Source organism: Protopterus annectens, chromosome 1.part1, assembly GCF_019279795.1.
Source record: "Protopterus annectens isolate FY-2018-M chromosome 1.part1, PAN1.0, whole genome shotgun sequence".
Taxonomy (NCBI): Eukaryota; Metazoa; Chordata; order Ceratodontiformes; family Protopteridae; genus Protopterus; species Protopterus annectens.
In genome coordinates, this window is record NC_056726.1 from 416,983,194 (window position 1) to 416,996,490 (window position 13,297).

At 42.2% G+C, this 13,297-nt stretch overlaps 1 protein-coding gene across 1 annotated transcript in view; it reads right to left on the bottom strand.

The window, feature by feature from the left end:
- The window catches only part of LOC122805393 (p53 apoptosis effector related to PMP22), a 301,279-nt gene that overhangs the window by 38,879 nt on the left and 249,103 nt on the right, over positions 1 to 13,297 (bottom strand). Inside the window, exon 2 of the mRNA XM_044075500.1 lies at positions 12,653 to 12,790. Within this exon, the coding sequence (XP_043931435.1) occupies positions 12,653 to 12,790 (138 nt within the window). The remainder of the gene's footprint in view (positions 1 to 12,652; positions 12,791 to 13,297) is intronic.

Genomic DNA, 13,297 nt, shown 5'->3' on the forward strand with positions numbered 1-13,297 from the left:
AGTGTTTTAATTGATGATTTTTGTGGGAGGCAAAAAGGTCTATGTCTGGCCTTCCCCACTCTTGAACAATCTCTGTGAATACGTGTGGATGTAGCTTCCATTCGTGAGGGTCTGTCATATGCCTGCTCAGAGTGTCTGCCAGTGTGTTTTCCATTCCTGGTAGGTACTGAGCCTGGAGTTCTATTTGTCTTTCCAGAGCTAGATTCCAAAGAGTCATGGTTAGTCTGCACAAGGGGTATGAATGAGTCCCTCCTTGTTTGTTTATGTACCACATTACTGTGGTGTTGTCTGTTCTTATGAGCAGCTGTCCTGGATGCAGGAATTCTCTGAACGCTGAAATTGCATTTATTACTGCCAGCATTTCTTTTTGATTGATGTGAAGGTGCTTTTCTGTTTTGTGCCATCTGCCCTGAATGCACCTGTCCTTCATGTGCGCCCCCCAGGCGTAGTCTGAGGCGTCTGTGGTTATGACTTGTGTAGCTTGAGGCTTGCAGAATGGGAGGCCTTTGTTTACTTGGCATGCTTGGGCCCACCATATGAATTCCTTTTGTAGACAGGGAATTATTGGAATCTCCACTTCTAAGCTGTGACTGTGTTGAGACCATAGATTTTTTAGGTACCATTGAAGTTTCCTCGTGCAGCTTTGCACATGGGATTAGAAGAATGCAAGATGCCATGAATCCCAGAGCCTGCAGGATTTTCCTTGCAGTAAGCCTGGTACTTTTTGCAAGCATTTTGAAGTAATGAGATAGTTGCCCTTGTTTTTCTGTTGTTAGGTAAGCCATCTGGGTGTTTGTGTCCAAGTTGGCACCCAGGAAGGTAATTTTCTGAGAGGGTGTTAGTTTTGATTTCTCCTTGTTGATGGTGTATCCCAGAGAAATCAGTAAGCGTGTCACATATGCCAGATGTTTGAGAAGTACGAGTTTGCTGTCTGCTTGGATCAGGCAGTCGTCCAGATAAGGGTAAATTTGTATCCCTTGAAGTCTGCAGTATGCAATCACTGATGCCAGGCACTTGGTGAATACTCTGGGCAGTAGATAAGCCAAAGGGCAATGCAGAGAATTGATAGTGATTTGAACCTGCAAGAAATCTGAGGTATCTTCTGCAACTTTGTCTGATTGGGACATGCAGGTATGCCTCCTTGAGGTCCAATGTTACCAGCCAAAACCCCTTGCCCAGCATGGGAAGGAGTTGCTGTAATGTGAGCATCTTGAATTTTGGCACTAGAAGAAATGTGTTGAGAATGAATAAGTCCAGAATGGGTCTCCAGTCGCTTCCTTTTCTTGGCACCAGAAAAAGCCTTGAATAAAAACCTTGTGCTTGTTGGTGCATAGGTACCTTTTGTATAGCCCTCATGTTTAGGAGCTTTGCGATTTGTAGTTGTGCCTCTACCCTTTGATTTTGTGGTAGGTTTGGCATGCCTCTCATTTTTGGAAGAGTGTGGAAATGAAATTTGTAGCCTCTGTTTATTATGTCCAGAATCCATTTATCTGTTGTGACAATATGCCAATTGTTTGCAAATAGTGCCAGTTTTCCTCCCAAAGGTGCTGCCAGTTGAATTCTGCTTGGCATGGAAATGAGGGAGTCATTGAGTTTGCTTCCTGTACTGCTGTGCACTGTCGTCACCACTTCTTGGTGTTGGTGATTGCCATTGTTTGCCTCTGTAGGATCCTTGGGGTTGTCCTCTGCCCCTTCTGCGTCTGTATCTGCCCCTTTGGGCTTTGTCAGTGGTTGGAAAGGACCAGTTTTTTGACGGCCAATTCCTGCTGAACCTTGGTGGCTGAACCTGTAAGAAAGCTTTGACAGTTTGCATAGATTTTGCCTTTTCTTCCATTTTACGTAAAATATCCTCAGCATTACCACCAAAAAGAACATCCTTATGTAAGGGTGCATCCAGAATTTTTGCTTTCACCTGATCTGGAAGATTTTGTTCCCTTAGCCATGCATGTCTGCGAATGACTGCTCCAGTGGCGGCTGATCTGCTGGAGGCCTCTAGTGCATCATAACCACATTGTAAGGTGTGCTTGCCCACTTACTCAGCACTATGCATCATATCCTGCAACTCTTTTAAATCTGGTTGTTCAGGTTGTGACATTCTTGTTTTTAATTGTGATAACAGAAATTGCTGATATTTAATCATATGAAACTGGCAGTTTAAGGCCCTCATGGCAAGGGTGGCCGAGGTGTAAACCTTCTTACCCCACCTTTCTAGTGATCTAGATTCCCTTTCCGAAGGTAGTGGATTCTTGGCCGTGGAAGCCTTAATTCCTTTAGGGCCTTGAGAAATAGTTTCAGGGTCTGCGTTATGGCCTTTATAGAGGAACTGATGAGAATTAGGAACTCTGTAATACCTATCCGGCTTAACTGGTGCAGGAGGCAGAGAATCAGGATTTAAACAGGCCTCCGAGTATACATCATCCAAAACCTCCAAAACAGGAGGAATAGCCAGAGGTCTATGCTGAGGTAACCAGAGGAATTCCCTAAGTCTTTTCTTGGAGTCTGAAAAGTCTTGGCCTTCCCAATGGAAGTGCTCTCTCAAGGAGTGTAAAGTTTCCCCAAAGGAAAAATCCTCAGGGGGGGATACAGAAGGAATGGACTGCTCTGCATCCGAATCCTCAAAAGGTAAATAAGACTGTTCTTCAGCATCAGAATGTTCTGATAAAATGGATTCTTGGTCAGAAGGAGGAGAATCCTCCTCTACTCTGGGTCTCTTGTCCGGAGGGGCCTGTGAGCCTCTGATAAGAGTGATCAGGTCTTCAGCCATTTTAAGCATGTGCTTCTTAGGCGTGGGCCCAGGTCTTGGGCCTTGTGAGGCAGGCCTAGATAGATGCTTGGCTGATTTGGCCTTTGTAAAGGCCTTGATGGAGAATGAAGATGAAGGCCTAAATACACCATGGGTGGATGTAGATCTATCCACATTGGTGGGTTCGACATGAACAGGAGCTTCGGTAGTAGTTTGGGAAAGGACCGAAGAACCAGCGGTCTCAGGTACAGAAGACCCCGCCGAGGGAGTGTCGTCGGTAGTCAGGGACTGCAAAGGCGTCTCACTGAGAACCGGCCCACGTGGAGCTTGTTTCGGCGTGGTATCGGTGGAGACCGCAGTTCTCGACTGACGGTCCTTTTCTTTGCGTTTTCTGGACATAGCGGTAGTCGGAGTATCCGATGACATTTTATAATTAAACGCTTTGCCAAAATAGTGTTGGGCGAACTCCGCCCGACGCTTGATAGTGCGTTTATTGAAGGTAGCACAAAAGCGGCAGCCCGAGACGTCGTGGTCTGGGCCCAAACAAGGTATGCAAAGGGAATGGAAATCCTTATGCGGTATTTGCTTCCCACAAGAAATACAATTATTAACTTTTTCTGACATCGGTCTGAGGCAAGAAAAGGTTCCCAACGGGTACTTAGCTTTAATGAAGACTTCGGTTCCGAAATTCTTTCGTAATTCAGGAGCTGGCCGACCGGCACTTGCGAACTGCTTCGGGCACCGCGCGGCAAAAAAGACTGAAGAAGATGGCGTCGGCTGTGTCTTTTATACTCTAGCCTTCCTGACGTCAGAAGAGTACGCGACAACAACCGACGCCGGACCAAGACTTTGGAATTCGGCCGACCGAGGGACCGCCTGCCGGCTGAAAACCCATATGTAATTACTGCAGCTGTAATGCACGATGAACATCTGGCTAAAGGAAGAGAGAGCGGGATGATTGTCAAATATCAGTTGATTTATCCAGAAAGAAAGACTTTTGGACTCCTGGAATCCTGACCAGGTTTCTCACAGAAACCCCTTTTAGGAGGTCTTTTTACCCTTCACAGGCTACTTATGTTATTTATGCACAAAAGGTATCTTTGAGGGGTAAGTCCTTTGGTATTTAGGAATAGGTGAGAGGAAGACTTGTTTAAAGTCCTGCATAACCTTCACATTGTCTTGCAAAGTTTTAAAGAGATCTGCAGCAGTAGAACCAAATACATTTTGGGTGTTTAAATGAGAGTCTAATAACTTTGCCTTCACATCCTCAGGAATGGATTGTAATGAAAGCGAGGAATATCTCCTGAGAGATCCTGATGCAGATGCCCTAGATGAAGCATCAGCACCATCACATCTGCATTTCACAGAATGGTGTGCTACTTGTGCCGTTTGGTCTTTCTACAGCATTGACAGTCTTCACCGAGTGCTGGGCCCTTGTCATACAAAAAAAAGGGCTAAAGCTTTAGAGTTAGATTCAGTCATGTCAATTAACACCCCCCCCCCATTTTTTTTAAGAAGGGCAAGTGCATAACAAGTTATACGAGTCTGGTAACTGATGGCCTTGAAAGCTAAGAAAGGAATACACCTCCTTACCATACTTATCCATGTTCTGGTATCCCTGTCTGATGGTAAGACCTTGGAACAAGCAAGTAAGTTAGTTAGTGGAGAGGGAATCACCACCCTCGGCTCAGAGAATTGTACAAGACATACGATTTTCAGATCAACTTCAAAACGCTGTGTTTGGACTGGCTGCAAAGTTGAGGATTCGGCACTCGCATCACATATGTACCTTACACCTCAGATGCAGACATATGTCTGACGTATGTCACTTGGAAGGGCCCAGACTTTGGTAAACTGACTGGACATACGGCTATCCTCAACAGGATATACCTATTGTAAACAATACTGCAACAGTGACTAAGAAAGGACATCTTTGTAATGTCGACAGTGATTTCAGCAACCATAGAAAAATGTAAAGCAGATTCTCCCATTGCCTAATGAGAGACTGTTCCTAGTTGGCAGTTACCAATCACTCATCCTAACAAAAGAACACAACGGCACCTTGAAACCTCAAGTGGGAGATTTGGACTGACATGGACTTTATGAACACCCTTCACTAATTACTTTAAGTGGGTTGGTGGGCTAGTCCAAACAATCTTCAGTCATGACTCAGGCCATACAATACAGTATTTTAATCACACAAATCACTGCACAATTGTGTAAGTTAACAATACATGTTACATGACAAAGTATACATCTAGTAAGCAAAGTCAAAGGAAAGGATGCAGAAAGTACAGATGTGTACACTTACCATAACTGTAGATGTTAGAGTATTCACTGTTGCAGTCATCACATTTGGGTTATCCCTGCCAGGGTAGCCCTCGGCCAGCATGAATACCAGAGGCTTAGTATTTCTGCGTCGGTTGCTGTTGCTTGAGGACTGATGTCAGGTCGTCAGTAGTATAAAGTAAGGCAGCCGACGCCATTACATCAGTCTTTCTTGCTGTGGAGACTGAAGCAGAAGCAGTTCGCATGAGTGCCAGTCTCCGAATTGAAGTTGAAGTCTTCTAAAGCTAAGCACCCCATTGGGGATCCTTTTTTCTTGCACTAACCGAGGTCAGAAAAACTTAACAATTGTCTCGCCTGTGGAAAGCAAATACCACACCGAAACTTCAACTCTTACTGCATCAGTTGTTTAGGCCCAGACCACAATGTTCCCCGTTGTCGCTTCTGTGCTTTATTCAATGCCAGAACTATCCATCATCGGGCCCTTATTGTAGCCAGATATTTTTGTTTAGTCTTCGAATTCTGATATGGCTTTGGTAAGCCATCCAACGGCAGATCTTCCAAAAAAACAAAGTTAAAGACATAGGCAGACCGCATAGGTCCAAACCTACAGACGATGCTTCCGTTAAGCTAGTAATCAGTCCTCCGGTACTCAGTGAGGCGCTTTTGCAGCCCATGATGCCCGCTTCTGTTGATTCGTAGGCCACTACCAAGACCCTTTTGGAGTCCGATATGCCTCAAAACTCTTCTTTGACTAAGGATCCTGCGGTCATCTCTACCATGGATGGGTCCGGAGCCGCTGAGCAGGCACCAGCTTCCGAGGAAGTCCTTTGCACTACCGAATCTTGACACAAACAGACGTCTTCTTTCACGACTACCGTTCTTTCAAAAACAACTTGAATTTCTTAGGCCCAGGGTTGGCAACCAACACAGAAATACTAAGCCTCTGGTATTCGGGACGTCAGAGGGCTACCCTGGCAGGGATAACCCAAATGTGATGACTGCAACAGTGAAACACGAAGAATATCTTATAGTTCAAAGGTAGTTACTAGACATGTGATGCTTGTAGCCCAATTTCCCAGCTGCTCAAAGGCAGTGTCTGGTTAAGTAATTTGCTCAGAGTCGCACACTAGGCAGACTAAGACTGAGAGAATCAAACCTTAGACTGCAGGATTCAGAGTTTGGTGAAGAAGACCGAGGAAATCAAACCCTAGAGTACAGGAATCGGCTTGTTAACAGCTAATAGCCTTAAAACTCAGTCTGTTTGGATGAACACAAGGAATCCTAAACACTAAACAATATGGGAAATCTCCCTGACTGTCACTTATAAAGAGATGCAGAAGCCTTCTCAATTGTCTTGCTCTCTTTGCCTTAAGTGTCTTGAAGGCCCAATAAACATACCCAGGCATCGGAAGTGTTAACAAGGGATGCACACAGACTCTTCCAAGGTAAAACAACTGAGACCACTAAAGTCCACAATGGGTCAGAGATCCCTCATCTTCTCTGGAACTTGAAAAGAATCTGGAATAGTCGCTATTACAGTGAATGGAATTTGGAATCATCACTTTACTCTGACCACCTTCAACAGGTGATAAGGATGGAATCAGGACTTATGTGGACTTCCTTCAGGTTGCCTGCAGCAGTCTAAGACCACCAAAGGTCTCAGCATTTGGATCAGCATCCATACTAGATCCAAGCTGGAGAGGGATGCCAGTCAGAAGCTGCAGGTTTTAAACAGATCCAAGGCCTCCAATGACTCACCTGAATCTTTCCATGGGTGTACTGTGAAGGAGGAATCTCATCCCCACAGCATTAAGGGTCTGCCTCTTGTTAGTCATGAAGTCTATCTGTACACCAAAAATAAGATTCTCTGAATGGGGAAATCAATAAGGGTTGCTTTAGAATCTTTAGCAGGAGAGGGTGAAGAGGAGTCAGAAGTACTGGCAAATAAAAATTCCTGGCAGTCCTGTCCACTGAGTTGTACAGATGGACCACTAGGTAGGCATGGATCTCTTTTAAAGAGCTATCACTCACTGCAGTACACTCCATTTCATCAAAAAAATCTCTCTCTAGAAACGCATGAATGTTAGATTGTCTCTCTGAAAATGCATGAATGTTGTTAACTCCTTCAAGAACGATGTGAATAAAGGCTTTGCAAAGCCTGTCTAGAAATTCTGATTTTTGTCTGGAAGATGAATGGCTGATGCTCAATGACTACATTTGGTGTATTAGGGTCAGTGAGGAGACAGTCACGTGCACAGGTAAAGTACTAGGTTAGCTGCCCTAGTTGGCCATTTTAAGCCTAGCCAAATTTCCTCAAAGGTTAGACTCAAACTCTGTACTTTGTGTCTATGAGATAAGCACCTTAACCTTTATGCCAACCAGCCCCCTTGGGGTGGAACGAAGCATGGGGTCAAGCTTTATGGTGGACTGGGACCACAACATCAGGATGTTCCTAAACACACATGAGAACATCTCTAAAAGTGTCTACCAATGGTAAGGGCAGCTTGTTTGCTAGCTCACTGAGGATTAAGAGAGTAAAGAAAATAAATGAAAAAGTCTTTGTGGCACCCCCAAATGATAGCCAGACAACTTCTCTGAACTTGGGGTCCCCTGAAGGAGACTGACTAGGAGGAGCACCCCTTCCTCATCCACATATCCCCAGAAACATGATCCAGTGCCATGTTTTCTGGGTCTTTTAGGTTCTGGAAAGTGAGACTTCACTCTCTGTTGCTGTACTGCTTTCTTAATATGAGGGACCGGGGAGTTAATCTGAGTCAAGAAGGAGATGGTGCTGGAGAAGTGACCTCTGTGACTACCAGGAAGAAGCCATCTGAGTAACAGATTTTTGGGCTGAAGACCTAGGAAGAAATAAGCCAAATTCTTAAAAGGAACAACAAACAGTGTCTATAAGGGAAAATGTCTGTGAAGTAGGTGGCGCTGACACTAACATGTTAAACAATGACTACTGGTAAAAAGACATCTGCAGAGCTGTTATCAGGAAACCATGTGCTGCTTACATACAGCAAAGTGGTACAAACACCTGAGGGACTAGCGCTAGGGGTGGAAAACATCAGACAAGCAGACATCTCATGAATAACATCTATATGGGGCCAGTGCTGATACTGTATTTGGGCTCAAAATCCAGTTGCATTATTGCTGCAGCCAGCAAGTTGCCAACATGACATGGAACTGGCATCAGTCTCACTGGGTGGGTGCAGAAAATAACATGGGAACAGAGGTGACTGCAGATGAAGCAGAAATAAGGTTATAACAATGAGAAAAATAACCTCTCACTAGCTCTTGTGGTTGGTTCCAAAATGTCAGAAGAACTAATTAATTAAAGTTTCTTTAAAATGTTTATCTCCTAAAAGGAGTACAAAGAACAGTGGTGTTTCTTGGGGTTTGTCCACCCAAGGCTTTAAGTACCTTGCAACCGTACATTTTCAGGTATGCCTAGTCTGGTCTGGTGTTATTGTAGGAGACTGACAGGACACAACTAAACACTTAGTTCAACTGAACCTTTGTATATTGGTGATTAGCAACATGGTTAAACTTTGCGCTGAGCTTGGCACTCAAGCAGATCAGGCAAAATTTGTTATGGTCTGACCACTGCTGAATCTGCTTGCTCTATTGTTATCTGGTCACACTGGCCATAATTATTAAACTGGACCTAAATCACCACAACATAAACTATACCCTTTCCCAAACTTCTTCAGCCATGTAAGCCAAATACGTCTCACTACGTGAAATGAAAACAAATCTCATCTAAAAAGATCCAAAGCTATAAAATCTTTTCATAATAATAATAATAATAATAATAATAATAATAATAATAATAATAACAATAATAATAATGATAAAACAATGGCAGCATGGGACCATTTTACATCTACGCACTTCTTTCAAGGAAGGAAGAAAGCATAAGAAGCAGGTGGACGCCTGATACTGTGGGACAGAAAAGTTCTATATGCCAAGTGATCTTAAGACTTGTACTGCAAAGACTTGTCATCTTTTGTAGCAAGAACACAACAGCAAATTGGTCACTTTGATTTGATCTGCTCCGCTCCACCCCCAACGTCTCAACTTTGAACTTCAGGGAAGTTAGAGTCTCACTGAATCCACTTGTACAGCTCTCCATCAGAATGTCAGCTTCCATAAAATCAAAAAATAAGTATATTTACTTTATTTACATACTTTTTTTACTTTCTTTCACTTGTTAGCTGAGAATAATCTGACTGAGGTAAGACCATTTAACACTGGCTCTGGGAGAAAATCTCCACAATTATACAACAGAGGTAACAAAAATTCAACTGTACATGGACATTCTTCAGTGATTATACAAAACAATTACAAAACACATATGTACATAAACAGAACACATTAGTAAGTAAAGTTACAACTAGATACATCAACAATATATTGGAATAGTTAAATATAAGGTTAAGAATGCAGGTAATATAGTGGTTAATGGACGTAGAAGGAAAAAGTGATAAATTAGGATGGAATGAGAGTTGGAGATAAGATGGGTGGAGATGAAAACTGAGTAAAAGGCTAAGACCCAGCGATGAATTTTAGCCTACAATAACATTCTGCACATTTAAAAGGCTGTAGTCTCAATAATGAAGGTTTCTTAACCTCACAGTAATCAAGAAAACCTACAATAGCATGTATTACTTGCTTGTTTGCACTCTGCACATCTCAAAGTTTCATTCAGTCAAAAGTGTCATTTGAAGCATTTTTTTCTTTGTAAATTATGATACCAAATGCTCTTCAGTAATCATTAAATTGAGGAGAATGGATTTTCAAATTTTTGAAGTTGTGATAACCTGCATTTCTTAAGAAAGGGTTGGAGCAGCTCTATACTGCTGCCATATGGCTGGCAAATGCTACAAGTTGGCCATACTACAAGTGCAGTAGCAGTGTTTCACCTACTTACAACTGGGCTTCATCAGTTTTGAAAATTACATTTTGCTTTCACTTCGTAAATACACTCACTCTCTCCCCCTCTATAGTGTGTGCATGTCTGTGTGCATGTGTATACATACTTTATAAAAAATATAAACACACACACACACACACACACACACACACACACTGCACACAAACTTTGCATTCTACTGCAGCTGCTGTAAACTGCAGACCACTGACAACTGTGATATACATGCATACATAATTACCACTGTAGTACGTATGCATACTGTGTGTGTAAAAATGCAGTGCGCGCACACACAAACAAAAATATATACATACAGTGGATATAAAAAGTGTACACACCCATGTTAAAATGCCAGGTTTCTGCGATATAAAAAATGAGACCACAATAAATAATTTCAAAACTTCTCCCACCATTAATGTGACCTATAACATGCACAATTAAATTGAAAAACAAATCTGTTAGGGGAAAAATATAAAACGTACAATAAGCTGGTTGCACACGTGTGCACACTCAAACTAATACTTTGTTGAAGCACCTTTTGATTTAATTACAGCACTCAGTCGTCTTGGGTAGGAGTCTATCAGCATGGCACATCTTGACTTGGCAAAATTTGCCCACTCTTCCTTGCAAAAGTGCTCCAAATCTGTCAGATTGCGAGAGCATCTCTTGTGCACAGCCCTCTTCAGGTCACCCCACAGAATTTCTACTGGACTTAGGTCTGGGCTCTGGCTGGGCCATTCCAAAACTTTAATTTTCTTCTGGTGAAGCCATTCTTTTGTTGGTTTGGATGTATGCTTGGGGTCATTGTCATGTTGAAAGGTGAAATTCCTCTTCATCTTCAGCTTTCTAGCAAACGCCTGAAGCTTTTGGGCCAAAAGTGACTGGTATTTGGAACTGGTCATAATTCCCTCCACCTTAACTAAAGCCCCAGTTCCAGCTGAAGAAAAGCAACCCCAAAGCATGATACTACCACCACCATGCTTCACAGTGGGGATGGTGCTCTTTTGGTGATGTGAAGTGTTGTTTTTGTGTAAAACGTACATATTGGAATTGTGGCCAAAAGTTCAACCTTGGTCTCATCAGACCATAACACATTTCCCACATGCTTTTGGGAAACTTGATGTATTGTTTTACAAATTTTAGCCAGGCCTGGATGTTTTTCTGTGTTAGAAAAGGCTTCTGTCTTGCAACCCTACCCCATAGTCCAAACATATGGAGAATATGGGAGATTGTTGCCACATGTAGTACACAACTATTACTTGCCAAAAATTCCTGCAGCTCCTTCAGTGTTGCTGTAGGTCTCTTGGCAGCCTCCCTGACCAGTTTTCATCTTGTCTTTTCATCAATTTTGGAAGGACATCCAGATGTTCTTTGCAACATCACTGTTGTCCCATATTTTCTCCACTTTTTCATGACTGTCTTCACTGTGTTCCATGGTATATCCAATTCTGTGAAATTTTTTTTGTATCCTTCTCCTGACTGATACCTTTCAACAATGAGATCCCTTTGATGATTTGTAATCTTTCTGCGAACCATGGCTTTTGCTGTAGCAGGCAAGTGAGTAAATGTCAGGAAAATCCTACTAGGACAGCTGAACTTTATTTAGGGTTAATCAGAGTCTCTAATTGATGGCAGGTGTGTACCCAAGAAGACTGAATGCTGTAATTAAATCAAAAGGTGCTTCAACAAAGTATTAGTTTAAAGGTGTGCACACTTATGCAACTAGCATATTCTACTTTTTTTTTTATTGTTTATATTTTTCCCCTACCAGATTTGTTTTTCAATTGAATTGTACAGGTTATAGGTCACATTAAAGGTGGGAAAAGTTTTGAAATAATTTATTGTGGTCTCATTTTGCTTATATCACAAAAAATTGGCATTTTAACAGGGGTGTGTACACTTTTTATATCCAGTGTACACACACACACAAACGCCTACAAATCCGCTGTAGTAATAAAACTATTATTGAACAGCCGTCTGAAGACCAGGTACACCAATTAGGATTTTAATGACAAAAATCACCTCTCAGGTTGTATAAAAATGTAATGACCACAACTTCATTCACTATTCTCTACTTACAAACATACCGTGAAAAAAAAAAATCAAACCTCAGAATTCATAGGTTCATAGGTGTGTACTAGGCTACAAGCCTAGCCATAGGATATCCTCAATTCCTTGCAATAATAAAAGTCTAGAAAAGAAAAATCGGTGTATTTTTCATTACAATACTACACAAAAGCAAAATGAACTGTCCTTGTGCTTACTTTATTTTATTTGTATTTGTTTCCAGGGTAGAGCAGTCACCTCCATCAACCTTTCCTCAAACAGCCTAGGAACGGTGTCTGGTTAAGTGACCTGCTCAAAGTCACACCGTTAGGCAATGGAGGCTGAGGGAATCAAACCTTGCACCTCCAGATCACAGAAAACAGCTTAAAAACTCCAAGACAACTGACAGAACTGTAGATCAACTGTGTGCCAGTTTCTATTATACTAACAACATCATGGCCATATTTGAAAATGGGCAGATATGGACAGAGGTGCTACCAACTACATACAATTCAGACAGTTGGGAGCTGGCTGCCACAACTTGTTCAGCTTCTCACTGTAACTGTGTAATCATACAGAAAAGGTCACAGACACAAAGCAGTCAAGTCACCAGCATGAAGTGGTGTATATATACTTACCAGCAAGAATTAGAAGAGCACCAATTAGTCTCATCAGTGGAAAATTAGGACTGCAAAGGGCAACAAAGGACATGAAAAAACAGACGAGCAGGATGATGAAGCCAATAATCATCAACGCAGCAGCAGCCCGTGCCCAAGCTGGAACACAAACACAAAATAACACATCAGGCAACATATTGCATGCTTCACACGAGTTAAAAACACTTAGTTAAATCAGGTGGGCAGGCTGGTCTGAAGTCCCTTTTCAGCCATGACCTGAGCCACAGGCATTCAAGCATTACAACAGTAAACTAGTTCAGTCGGACTAGAGTGATTATAACTAGAAAATTATACAAGGTATATTTTAAAAGTGTACTATAAGGAGGCCATTACGAAATGTTGCAAAATGCAAAACAGCAAGACAAGTAGCAGTGAGAGATAGAGAAATGAAAGTTACAGGAGGGACTAAGGGTGTGGGACGTTGAACAGGTTACCATGAAAGGCAAAAGCAGGGAATAGAAATTAGAGGAAGACAGTGGAGTGATGTGAAAAAGTTAAAAATATGTCCCAGCAATATTTAAAGGAGGACTGGGAAGTTGCACAAGAAAACCGGACTGTTTTAAAGAAGTTCAATTTTCTGATTTCAGTGGAACAGCATTCTAGGTT